This window comes from Charadrius vociferus, unplaced genomic scaffold, assembly GCF_000708025.1.
Source record: "Charadrius vociferus isolate BGI_N301 unplaced genomic scaffold, ASM70802v2 scaffold436, whole genome shotgun sequence".
In the NCBI taxonomy this organism is placed as follows: domain Eukaryota; kingdom Metazoa; phylum Chordata; class Aves; order Charadriiformes; family Charadriidae; genus Charadrius; species Charadrius vociferus.
In genome coordinates this window covers 1474020-1487121 of record NW_009649187.1, presented here as the reverse complement: position 1 = coordinate 1487121, position 13102 = coordinate 1474020, and the positions used below count along the sequence as shown (strand labels likewise).

Sequence of the window (13102 nt, the reverse complement as noted above, 5' to 3'; positions counted from 1 at the left end):
AAAAAAGGGATTTGAAATTTGTCAGGGAAATCTGTTTGCCAAGTGGTGTTGTGTTTTGTAATATTCTTATGATAATATATCTAAATGAGCAGTTATGAGTTGGGGTATTGAAATCTGACAATATGTGCATACTGAGAAGTGACATGGTTCTACTAAGCAGCTGAAAAAGCCGGATTCTGTCTTTACTAAGCCTTTTCCATTCCCTTGCATCTGCCCCTTCTAAACTGTCAGTGCTCAAACTACTACTTCAGGGAGGTGAGCACTCAAGTCTTGGTCTACAGTCCATGGCAGATCTTCCCTGAATTTCCTTTAACAGGTATACTTCTGATTTCTAAAGGTGATGAGCAGTTGGTGCTAAATGAGAATGTCAAGAGGTGGTAAGCGGGCTGGTAACCAGGGAAGGTCAGACTACATTCCAACACCATGGATAGGAATGGCAGCTGGCCAGAGGGAGGCCAAAGGAGTCCTGTTTTGAGGACATCCACCCAGAACCAAGACTCCCAAACCTTACTAATCCCCTGCTGTTAGCAAGTATTTGTGAACCAACTTGTAAAGTGACTGACTTGTTACTGCATAGCTACCCACAGAGCTGATACATATAACTGCTATTAATTACTGCATTAGCTTAGGCAGCCAAGATCTGCATGGTGGATCTCAAGGTCTCTTCCTTGCTGATGGGCTGGAGAATGTTGCAGGATGCCACATACTGGAACTTCTGCTTTCATAATTTATACACAAAGCTACTTAAACAAACAAAAAACTCAAACGTTTTCTAGGTTGTAAAATCAGGCATGAAAAGGCTAGGAAATGCCAGAACTAAAATTGACTTTCCTCTTCATTTCTTTTTTCCCCTTTTCCCTCTTTAGCAATTATTTCTGGTATATGTTGAATTTATAGCATATACAACCCTGAGAAGGTAGACTGGATTTTATTATGTGTTCAAAATGTTAGTGATTTTTTTCATTCAGTTCTTCATGGTCTTCACACAGCCCATCCCTTATACTTGCATTTTAGATTTCCTTCTAGGACTGCATTTCTGTGAAAGGAATTAAATGTGTGAAAATAACTCTGACATGTCTTTTCTATATTTACTGATTGGGCTCTCTTAGAGAGAATTTATTCTTTTAAGGATAGCCTGTGTCATCCCCATAAATCACATTGAGAAGAATAAAAGTAACCAAAATGTTTTCTCTGTAGTTCAAAGTATGAGGCTGTATTTGGGACTCTGGAAAGTGTAGCCGGTTCCAAATATATCCTCCAAGTGAAGAGGAAATGTTTTCTCTATTTCTGTCAAACTTTCCCTGAGCTATTGTTTTCTGTTTCTCTCGGAGAAAGGTATCGGGGTATCTCACTTAAAAGACATTCAGGGAAAATGACAGTCAATCTGTCTCTTCTATGTAAGAATCAAATGTTGTCCTGTAGTCTGCTAAACAAGTATGTTATTACATGGAAATGTTTGATTTTCTCTGAGATGTTTTACCTACTCACACAACCATTCTGGTTTGGGGTGTGTTTTCAGGCTTCAGTAACCATTTATGAATCTCTTGACTGTTTTAGCCATTCAAAAGAAAGTAAAGATAGAGAATTTGACCCTGTTTCGTAGTTCCTCTACCTCACCAAGAGCATCTAGCATAATGGTGAGACTCAAGTTCCTGGTTTTAGAGCACTGTATGCTGCTATGAGGGAATAAATAAAAATTTCAGACAGTCCTGGATTTCTGAATACTTAAAAGGGACCTACATACACCAAGGGAGCTGAATCAGCAGGACACAGATGCTGAGTCTTAATTTGTTTAATGACTCCAGACTGAAGGTACAAGCAGTGGTGTTCAGAAGAAGCACTTTGGTCATAGAATTTTTGCAGAGAATAGGAAAACTTTAAAGAATGCAAGTCTGCGTTAATAACCAAAAAGTTCAGTAACCACAAGCCATCCTGAGTTGTGCCTAGACAGTGCAATGCAGAAAGATACAAATACCTTGTAACACATTGGCAGCATTCCCACAGCATATACAAAGACTTCTATTGCACATGAATTGCATGTACAAGCAAAAATTTGTGCTTAGATTTTGGCTTTTCATTATTGAATATTTTGCACATAATTTCTAGGAGTTTTGGAGCCTTTATTTTCAATCAAGGTTTTAAAACATTTGCTCTTGAGAACATAAGCTGCTTTTATTTTCAAATAAAATCACTTTTCACAATGTCTGGAAAATCATATTCATAGGCAAATAAACCAGAAATATCATCTGCAGTATCAGCCCCAGAAGAGCATCTTGGTGCTCCCATGGATATAGGAATGTGGACACTTAGTCTATTTGAGCCTGACATTTTGAATCCAACCATCTTTCAGAGCAAGGTTTGAACTTTCAGCTCTCAGTTAAATCATAAAATAGGCTTTTAAAAAAATGAGGGAAAGGCTATCTGTTGATAACTCTCTAACTGTAGCATATTGTCTACTAGCTTCATTTAAAGCTAAGATACCAAGCCATTTACTGTACAATGATGAGTTCTGTCCTAAGATGCACTAAGCTGGCACCAGCATACAGGAGTGGAAAACCAGGATGCCTCTTTGTGTTCGTCTTTCTCTTATAGGTGAGGGATTTGGAAGGCTACTATGGATATAGTTTATACGCTAAAAATTACTAGATAATTCATGTTTCTTGATTCTCTAAACTATGAAACCAGTTTTATCTCACTGTAACTTACCAATGCTACTGCATATTATTATTATAAAACTTACCAATTAGATATAATTTATCTATGTTTAGATCATTTGGCCTCAACTTTTCAATTCCTTTAAGTTTTATACGCCTAATTTCCATCTTATAGCTAGCAGTGGAATTTAAGAAATCAGAAGTCACTGTTGTGAAAATAGTGTGATTACCTCTGTGAAAGCGAAAAATAAGGCCATTCTTTCTAAAAATAATTCTTATCTTCCTCCTTTGGCAGTTACAAATGAAGTTGCTTACTGAGACTATACCACATCTGATTCTGAATTGTAGCTACACAACTGTAAGTTCATGTCTGTAATAAAGTAAAATAAACATAAATGAGAAAAACTCACTCCCTGAGAACCACAGGCATTTCAAGAAGAAAGTTAATTTTAAAAGACTTACATGAGTAGATAATACTTTATGATTATGTAGAGGGTTTTTTTTTTAAAAAAAAAAAGTGTTCCTTTATTGTTTCTTCAAAGTTCTTATTGATGGACAAGCAGAAGGAATTGCTTGTGTCTCTCTTATTTCATGGCTCTCCCTGCAGTTCTCAGTTCCTTTTTGGGAGTGATATATTCTTCTATGTTTCCTTTTACCAGTTTTAAGGACCTTTTTTCATGATGAATTCTCCTTCATTGGCTGGTTTTAGATATTCCACAGTTCTTTAAGCAAACTATGAAAAAGAGCTCTGAAAATGTTTCTAACCTTTCCAGGCTTTATTCTATGACAAGCTTAAAAAATGATAAAGACCATCATTCCAATGTTCATTGACCCATCCTACAGTATTTAATAATGGAAGTACATCTCCCAATTCATAATGTTATCTTAGGATTTGCTACACTGTGCTCCAGAACACCGAGCTAAGCCTTGAGAATTTCTGACTGGATTAATGACAAAATGCAGCCTGAGGCAAGTGTGTTTGTCACTATTGGAAACTCCAGGTCAAAGTCTGCAGTGTAAATTATTTGCTGAGTGTAAATTTGATCAGAAAATGCAAAAACTATTGCAAGCAATGAGATAGGGTAACCCTTGTTAATTTGGTTCCCATTGCACACGCAAAAGTATGTAATTTGTACAAATGCAGGAAAGACAGAGTAATGGAGAAGTGTGAAAAGCAAGTCAAAATGAAAGTATAAGAGAACAAGGATCCCTCTTCCCTGTTTGGCTAGTCAGGGTAAAGATGCACTCTGGTTCATTTGAGGTAATAGGAACAGCAGCTCAAAGTTGTTAGTACCGAGGCTTCTCACATCTGCAGTATACTTGTTATTCCCAATTGCTTTTAATTTGTCACACCATCGGCATGTTCATTACACATGGGGTTTGAAATGTTAGGAAATTAGACTTTCCCATAAACCTTTTCTTGCTTGACTGGGAGCCTTGCTAGGAAGCAGCATGATGTAGTTTTGTTCACATCCCACAGATGACATTTAGACCTTGGTTTTCATATCACTATCACCATTACTCCCATTCAGAAAACTCTTACTCTTCCTTATTTCTTGTGTCGGCTCTGAGTGATGTGTCAGTATCTGCTGTGCAGCCCAGCTCTCCGTTTTGAGTTTGGCAAAGTTATCGCAGTTAAGAAGTGATAAGACTTAATCCTGCAGCTGAGGTGATAGTGTCAAGAGAGCAGATGCCTATATTCCTCCATGTCTTTCCTCTTATAAAGCACAGAGGAAGAATGTCTTTCTGGGACACCTTGCAGTCATGACTACTTTGGTCACATTGGGCTGGAGGTTCTAGATTGGATAGATGAGCTCAGACTGGTCAAAATACATCATCTTTTGGATGTGTGATGACCAGGGGTGGGCCTGGAGCACTACTGGAACAGGAACCACAGGAACCTCTGACATCAGGAGCTCGTATGACACTCTCATCATTATCACACATTTCTTTGCACCATCTTTACATGTTTCTGTTTTTCTTTCTGGTAGCCCTGCAGTATTTTCTCCTATTCCTGATATTTTGTTCTCCCACGGATTGTCTTGCAGTGGCTCAGATCTCTCAAACAAAATTTTTACCACTGAGTAGGTGGTATTGGTTTGCTGTATTGCTTCATCTCTTATTTCTGCTTATCCTCATTTCAACTCCCAAATATTTTTGTTTCATAATGATATAATTGAGTATGAATGGAAAATAAAAAGCACCTACCATCAGCTACGAAAATGTCATCCGTCTGATTCAAAACCAAAACCAATCAGTTAAATGAGTTGGCCATTCATTAGGCCACACTCAAAAAATCATACATTGTCAGGGATGTAAAGCAACTACATTGTGACATGTAACTTACTAGCATTGCAGAACAAATTGACTTTGATATCTTCAAGATCACTAGAGTTTTGAAACTGAATCAAGTAGAAATTAAGATGCATTTAACAGTGTTTGGGGGTTGAACTTTACAGTCATGTCATTGAAATGTCTGCTTGTTATTTGCCATACGTGGTGACTATTTTGCAACTTTTTGAAATTGAATCTGTATTATATTGCTTTAATTATTTTTTCACATAAAAAAAAGAAAATTAGGCTAAAAGGGAGCTTTTCATTTTAATTTTTAATGTTCATTTTTTCTTCACTTTCCTCTTTTAACACAAGTTAATTGAAAGAGAGAATTAAAGGATTAGGTCTTTCTTCTGGAAGGCATGATTAATAGAAATTTGTTCCTGTGTTAAAATGTTTTCTTGTATGTTAACTGAATCTTTGTCTTTATAGCTGGTTGGAAGACATTTCCATTTTTACAGTTAATATTTACTATATTGAGTGTGAGTTTATGACAATCTTTTTTATTATCAAGATGATAAGATAAAATGGAGGACCAGACGCTAACATTTACAATGTAAGTTCTTCCCAGGTAAAAGTCTACCCTTCCTTTTTTTTTTTTTTTGTTTGTTTTAGGATTATTTCTTTCAATTCTCGTTACTTTCCAGACTTTCAGGAAGGTAGTAACTCTGTAGCATTGTGTATCTTTGCTCTTATTTCTTCTCATCTTAACAACTCTGCTTGGTTTCTCAAAAACTTCCCTCTAAAATAACTTTTACAATCTTCCTCTGGCCTTTGAAGCTTTTTTTAACGTACTCTGCCTTGTCAATATATTGGATATTTGGGTTTCTTCTCCAAGATTACATTGTTAGGAGCCTAGCAGAATGTGAGACATCTTATTAGCAAACGACTGCCCTGCTACCCGCTCCACCACAAAGTGACTCCATTCTTTCAATTTTTAGGGCAACCAGTTGTGTCATTGACTATCTTGTTCTCTCCTGTGCTTTCCCACTGATTCATATTTCTGACGTGGATGCGCCTGATTCCAGCAATGTCTTCTTGCCCTGGGAGGGAGTCTAAGACTACCACCTGGTCCCAGGCCAGCTTGACAACAGTTCAGTGCCCAGGTCTCCTCACTGCCACATGGGAGTTTGAACCACTGAGCTGCAAAACCATGGTTCTCTTTGCACTTTTCTTTCCCCTCTTCAAAGAATCTTTAATTTATTTTACAGTGTAAATTACATTTGTACAATTGTACAGTGTAGATTCAAGAAAAAGGATGGATTGTTTCTTCTTCCTTGTTCCAGGCTTAGACAGTCTGGAGTCTGGGGACTGGCACATTCCCATGAATCTGAAACTCCTGTCACTTCAGACAGGCCTGGAATTAAAGTCTCTCCCACCCTTGCATTAAAGAGAAGAAGAGATCCCAGAAAAAAAAAAGAAAAAAAAAAAGAGACTCATGCAAACTGAAGCTGGATCAGTTTACAAAAGGATGATAGAAGTGCATACAACTTGAAGACGTATTTGTTTTGTATCACAGAATACCAATGGTTAAATTAGGTGCCACAATGATCACTGCTCTGGCTGCTTAATCTGAGTTGGAAGCACCAGAATCTCTCCACACTCTGTTGTTTCTTTACTTCATGGGGGTTGTGGATTCCAGTGCAGGATCTCTAAAAATTAGGGCTTGTTATTTCAGCATCAGAAAATTTGAGTCCCTTTTTGGATCTAATCCGAAAGTCTTCATTTCTTTTGAAACATTTTTTCACCATTTATATAATTTTGTATTCTGCTATAACCAGGAATATTATTTCTTGAGTTTCCAATCAATTAAATCTTGTCTTCAAATTAAAAGGAATGATGAAAAAATTTAAAAACATAATAGATTAACGCAAATATATATAGTCTTTATTATTGGTTCTTACAGGCTGAGAATGTGAGATTTTGATTCCCCAGCAGACATGCTTGTTTTTCAACTATTCCTTAGTTCTTTGTTTTATTTAGAAATAATGCCTTAGCAAAAGGCATTATTTATATTATGTATTTTATATATATACACAAAGATGTAAGGGAATAGTATGCTTCTTTATCATGTTGTCTATGTTATCAGTTAATACGTAAAGATTATTAGTGGACACATCAAATTTTAGGCAGTCTATTATTTTACTTTGGAATATTTGAATCACATACTCTGCCAGATCCTGGGAATAACGTGAGGCAAATTATTAGTGTAATGGTCCTGCCTGGTCTCCTATTTCTCATTGCTGTTAAATCTTGGATTATACGCTATTAGCTCTCACAGTCAACAGGTCCATAATCTTGTGGGGGAAAACTGTTCTGGCTACTAAGTTAATTATGGAAGGTCTGTATCTTTTCCTCTGCTTTTCTTTTCTGAAGCATTAGTCAGACTGAGGAGCTTCCTCACGTTTATTGGTAGCTTTCCAGGTTGAAGAAGGAGATAATCCCTAAAGAACTGGCTACCAGGCACTAAAAGTGGAGTCTTAAGGGTTTTTTCAATGATTTATTGCTGTTGCGATCTTTCATCACGCTTACTTGTTATAAAGGGATGGTGATTGAAGCATGAAAATGTCTCACTGTGGGTTTGTCAATGTTTTCATGTACTTAAGACTTAAAAAACCACTACGCTGTTTGGATATGGATTGTGTCAACAATACAAAGTGGTTAGACACGACATCGTTAAAGTACTACAGCCATCTAGAATTATTCATTGTGCATTTTGTATTCTGACAAGGCAGTAGGGGCAAAATTCCTCTCTGGCTTAACTCTGCCTGTCATTTTTTGCTCAGGATTTGGGTAGCAGACAATCTAGTTTGACTGAAATACATACAAAGTGATCTGAAAAATAATTATCTTTTCAAAAACGTGACAAAGGCTTCAGTGGCTGCCTATTTCTGCTGCCATGCACTAATTATATTCCTTAAATGTTACTGACTAAAGCTGCAGTTCTGGGTTCCTTATTGAGATACAGATTCTGGTGACATTAGTGGGAGCTTTGCCTGTGTGAGACATGTGGATTGGGACACGACTTTTTTTACAAGTAGAATGGAAATGGTGACAATTTTGAGACCTTCAGGGTTGTTTTTAAATAACAAATCTTGGTCCCAGAGAAGTCTCTGGGAGTTTTGCAATTAACTTATAAAATGACAATGTTTTGATGACATTTAGTTAGCAAATGTGGATTAGTGAACTATGTTTTAACTGAATTTTTAAGTGTAGGCCTAATGGCATAGACCTCAGTAATCCTAAGAGAGTAAATGGATGCCTAAGTAAAGATTACCTTAGAAAGATTGAATAATAGCTGGAGAGATATTCAGCTGACATGAGTTAATTTATGAGTGCAAAATGTATACACAGTAGGATTAGATGGACAGAAAGGTTCTCTTTTTTAAGCATATTCAAATCACATTTGTCACAAAATTTTGAACAAATCCTATTGCAACCACAGAAATATTTGGGTAGCCCTGCTCTGGGCACCTCTCACATAATGATATTAAGGAGCAGTGCAGTGTCTGATGGAAGGCACATCTTTCTTGATCCTCCTGATCTTTTCTCATGTAATCAGCCTTATGAATTTAGAAGGATTATCCTCCAATCTCCCCATGTGGTGGTAAGAAGCAGTAAGTCAGATGCTTCTTGTCAGAACTGCAGCCATTGAAGAAAGCATCTTAGTGGTCAGTTAAAAATCAACTGATTTGTTTCCTCAAATCAGTCATTCTTACGTTTGCTCCCGTGATTCCTACTTACATCTAAGGTAGTTTACTACATATCGGAATGTTCTTTTCACATGTATATGCATTTTCATTTGTTTCTGAGCTTGAAAAGTAGTCCTTTATTTCTTTATGCCTGCCACCTTTTAATATGATAAAATATAGTACTTTTTGTTTACCTCCTGGAAAACATAGATAATTGCAGTGTATAAAGATGTTTATTATTTACATTGAGCTTAGGACATTGAGATGGTTTCCATCTCCAAAATGGCCTGTCATTTTAAATTGGCTGTATAGGAAGCACATTCATCTTGTAAAATTATTTTAGCACCATTTGATTATGCTGAGCTTTTCCACATAAAACTAAAAAGAGATGATGTGACCATTTGATAATATAAGGTTAGCTATTTTTAAAGAAATCTACAACAATCAAAGCACATTTATGTTCCCCCACGTATTTCAGAGCAGTTTCTAAAGCAGTTTTTATTTGTGCATGTTTAATTTTTGCTAAGTCACTCATTTTAATTAACATTTGTAATAACCTTATCAGCACCATAACTAAAGAAGGTGATTCTGTGCAAATTCAACAGGAACTTTGAAAATGTCAGAGCAGCTCTGACTTGTTAATCTTCCTCCATAGATGGTTCTGAACAAAAGCCCTGGATCTGGAAATACTCAAAATTTGAAACTGTTTTAAATTGAAAGACAGACTTGGAGCTGAACATATATGTTGACATCATCTTCATCTGGCTTCATTCACCGACTTATAAGGAAGCATCCTCATTACAAAAGCTGCAAATTAATTATGTTCAGAGGTGCATGTATGGCAGCACAGAATGATAAGGGAGAACACTCGCAAGCCCATACTGGAAAACAGAATAGGAGCCTGCCTTGTTCAACAGAAACCCAAGTACTTATTAATCTAATATTCTCTTCCCTTATTATAGTAAATTACATTACAACTATTGTTCAAGGATACTGGAAATACCGTACTAGGCTACATGATACAGTTCTACTAGATTTTAAGCAAACTCTGCTGCTGCTTTTCTTGGGCTTTTGGTCTGCATTTCTCTCTCTGGGATGTTTTTGAAGAATGACTCTATATCACAAGCCCTGTGCAGGAAGCTGAGTAAGCAAATGCACAGAAACCCATTCCCCAAGAGAAGTCACTTACCTTTTTCACATCAGGTATATTAAAAAACTTCTTGGTATGAGCAACCCATCCTGCTATCCCGATGTCCAGAGGAAAAACAACCTCATTGTCTGGATCCACCAAATTCTCCTCAAACTTGGAAGTTGGAGTGACATTGAGAAGCCTGGTGGCTACCTCTGGAGTACCATTTCGGGAACGACAAACAAACAGACTACACCGATCAGCTGCCAGCAGCTGGGCCAGCCTCTGCAGGGCCTTGTGCACTATCTTTTCCATAGTGCCTGCTTCATCCTGGATTTCTGTTAGCAGCTCAAAAAGTATGTTAGACTCCTCCAGACGGGACATGTCTTTGAAGCTGACTCCTTCCTTCACATCTCCAGGGCTTACTTTAAAGATACTTCCCAGCACTTCTGCTCTCATTTTTCGGTCGAAATACTCCTTGGCAAACTGGGGGTTGTTCTCCAAGTATTTTTCAACAGCATCTTTATTTACCTCACCCATGTTTGCTGTATTTTTCTTAGGATTTCTTTTAGAACTGCATCACCATCAAAGTAGGAGTTGTAGCAAGAAGTCCTAACTTGATACTAGTAAGAAAACGGTACTTTGAACATATTGTATAGCTCACAGGCATAGTACATTCACCTTCCTCTGTGGCTTCCAAGCCTTCTGAAACTCTTGAGATATGACAGAAGGCACTGGCTTAGCATCTTCTTAGTGTGAGATCTTGGAGACTGCTAATTAAAGAGATGTCAGGACACTAAACCCCTGAGCACTCTTAGCTCATAAATCCTAAGGGAATCATTTTAGCATTTTAAACTAGCCAATTAATTCTTAGAACTTATAAAATTGTCTGATGTGTAGATCTGTACACCTGTATGCTAACTCCTTCATTCACAGTATATATATTGTACTATACAAACAGAAGTTTCCATTGAAACTTAATATGAGGAATTCTACTGAGATACTTAGCCCACGTTATACACGTGCACAGACATACACACGTGTATTTGTGAGAGGTACTTAAGGGGAGGTAAACAGAATGTTACAGAGAAAATTTAAAACTGCAAAATTTAGTTTTGCTCAAAATAGTCAGGAGATGATCAAAATTGGATTACTAAAAGTAAATAATTATGAAGCTATATATGCATAAAATGCATGAAATCCTTAACACCTTACAAAAGTCTGAGCTTGCTCAAGTGATTTACCCAGTTGAAGATGGAGCAACAGAATTAGAATTTGATTCAGCACAAACAGATATGACATATATAACTTTATAAAAAATAGGTAGTCTAAAGGAAAGGGTAAAATCAGAAAATGGCTTGAATTCAAACTGAGTTCAGGAGACAGTAAAATTTTTACGCTATAAGCATGAATAACCAGACAGGGTCCTGCAAGTAATGTAATTTCTTCTCTGTCTTCTTCAGAAAATGTAGGAGATCTCTGCTTTCTTAAATAGCAGGAAAATTGTAATATCTGACAGGTAGTGGGCAAAGAGGGAATCTTGAGTCTTGTAGCTTTACAACATGTTTGAATTTTCCTGCCATTGGAAGTTCAGTGTTACTCAGATGAATGGAAAAGGAATGATGAGAACTGTGTTGAATTTTAGGAGCAAACACCCTAGGGCTACATGAGTCAGATAGCTGAGTTTAAGCTGAGTACCACCTATGACAGCAAATGATCTGTATTCATTGAAACAGATCTGGATTTCAGCACAGTAGGAGGGCTGCAATACAATTAATCTTTTTTCTATTTCTGGCATCCACATTGATCAGAGAGCAGAAAGAGGTTCTGGGTATAAGAAAGGAAAGAAAAGGAATAAGGAAAATAGACCATATACCCCCTGGCAATTTTTAATTTGAAAAGATCAGTTGTCAAAGTACAACTTTATCTGTCTGCCAGAGGCCACAGTGTGTCAACATCCATTTTTATCAACAAATCTAAAAGAATCAACATGGGCAACTGACACTGATCCTCTCATGCGCAAAGAACAGGCCAGTGACTGGTCTGTAATGGCAGCTAACTCAGTACATCAGTTTTCCCTTTGACTGTGATATGGAATGCAGTGTAAGACACTAATTTTTGCCAGACTGCAGTTGCCATAAAGATCTAAAAATGCACATGAAAATCACCAGAGTGTGGACACAATCTGGCCTGGTTCCTTTTCTCTGGCTGGGTTACTTACCCCAGCAGCCTGGGGGGCAGCATAGGACCCTTGCTGGTGGGTGTATGATGTTGTAGGACCTTCTTTACAGGTGTGAACTGGTGATAATAATTTTGTGGCAGGACTGTGCAACTGCAGCACAGCAAGATTATCTCACCATTGTATGCATGTACGGATCACAAGAAAACAGCAGAAGAAATGCACATATATTTTAGTTTTTTCATCATTTGATCAGAAGCAAGAGACTTGAAAATAATCTTATATGTATCTACACATAGAGTTAAATTATTTCTCTTCATCTGTCATCTTCCTAATTTGTAGCTCAATACTTTTCATGCTGCTCTTTAAAAAAGAGGATTTTAAGAGCTCCAGTGAAATTGTAGGAAGGAATAGTAACTTTTTGTGTGTGTGTGTTACTTATTTGGTCATATGTTCTTATTGACTTTGGAATATTCTGCACAGTAGTTTCTTTGAAGTAGAAAGGGTCTATAGAGGATCTGTCTCATGCCCACCTAAAACATTCTAGAAAATTATCTTCTATATGACTATATCTTTTTCACATATTAGAAACAAGCTTTACAAACATTAGTGGTTCTTTATATTGTGATTACATTAATTCTATGAAATACAGCAGTCTGTAACTCTGGAGGGAGAGTGAGTGAAGAGAGGAAACCTGACAGTGTTTTCTTTGGGGGTAGGGGGTTGGTGGGATAACATTTTTGTAAGCTAACAGTTTTATTATCATGTGTGCCCATTTTTTTCAGTATGCAAGACCACCTAAAATGTTTATCATGGTTCCACCTCATGCCCACCTGTTTTTACAAATGATAAATTACACTATTTGTACTTTGAGATAACAAATAGAGATCATCATATTTTAATTAGGCACTACTGTAAGGTGATCTAGCTTTCTTTGTAACAAAATATTTCAGATGTAGCTGTGTTTTCCTATAATAATTCTTGAATCATCAAACATTTATTTTTTTTTCTTAATTTAGAATCACTCTTACAATTGCACTCTTGCTCTGTAAAGTGTTTGTGAAATGACATGGAGAGAAGTATCAGAAACCAACAGAAGTTCTTTATGAAGTTT

The 13102-nt window shown here is 36.9% G+C and overlaps 1 protein-coding gene across 1 annotated transcript in view; it reads right to left on the bottom strand.

The window, feature by feature from the left end:
- PDE6C (phosphodiesterase 6C, cGMP-specific, cone, alpha prime) overlaps window positions 1–10545 on the bottom strand; it is a 30400-nt gene extending 19855 nt beyond the window's left edge. Inside the window, exon 1 of the mRNA XM_009888693.1 lies at window positions 9870–10545. Within this exon, the coding sequence (XP_009886995.1) occupies window positions 9870–10349 (480 nt within the window). The 5' untranslated portion in view covers window positions 10350–10545. The remainder of the gene's footprint in view (window positions 1–9869) is intronic.
- Between the last annotated feature and the right edge of the window lie 2557 nt (window positions 10546–13102).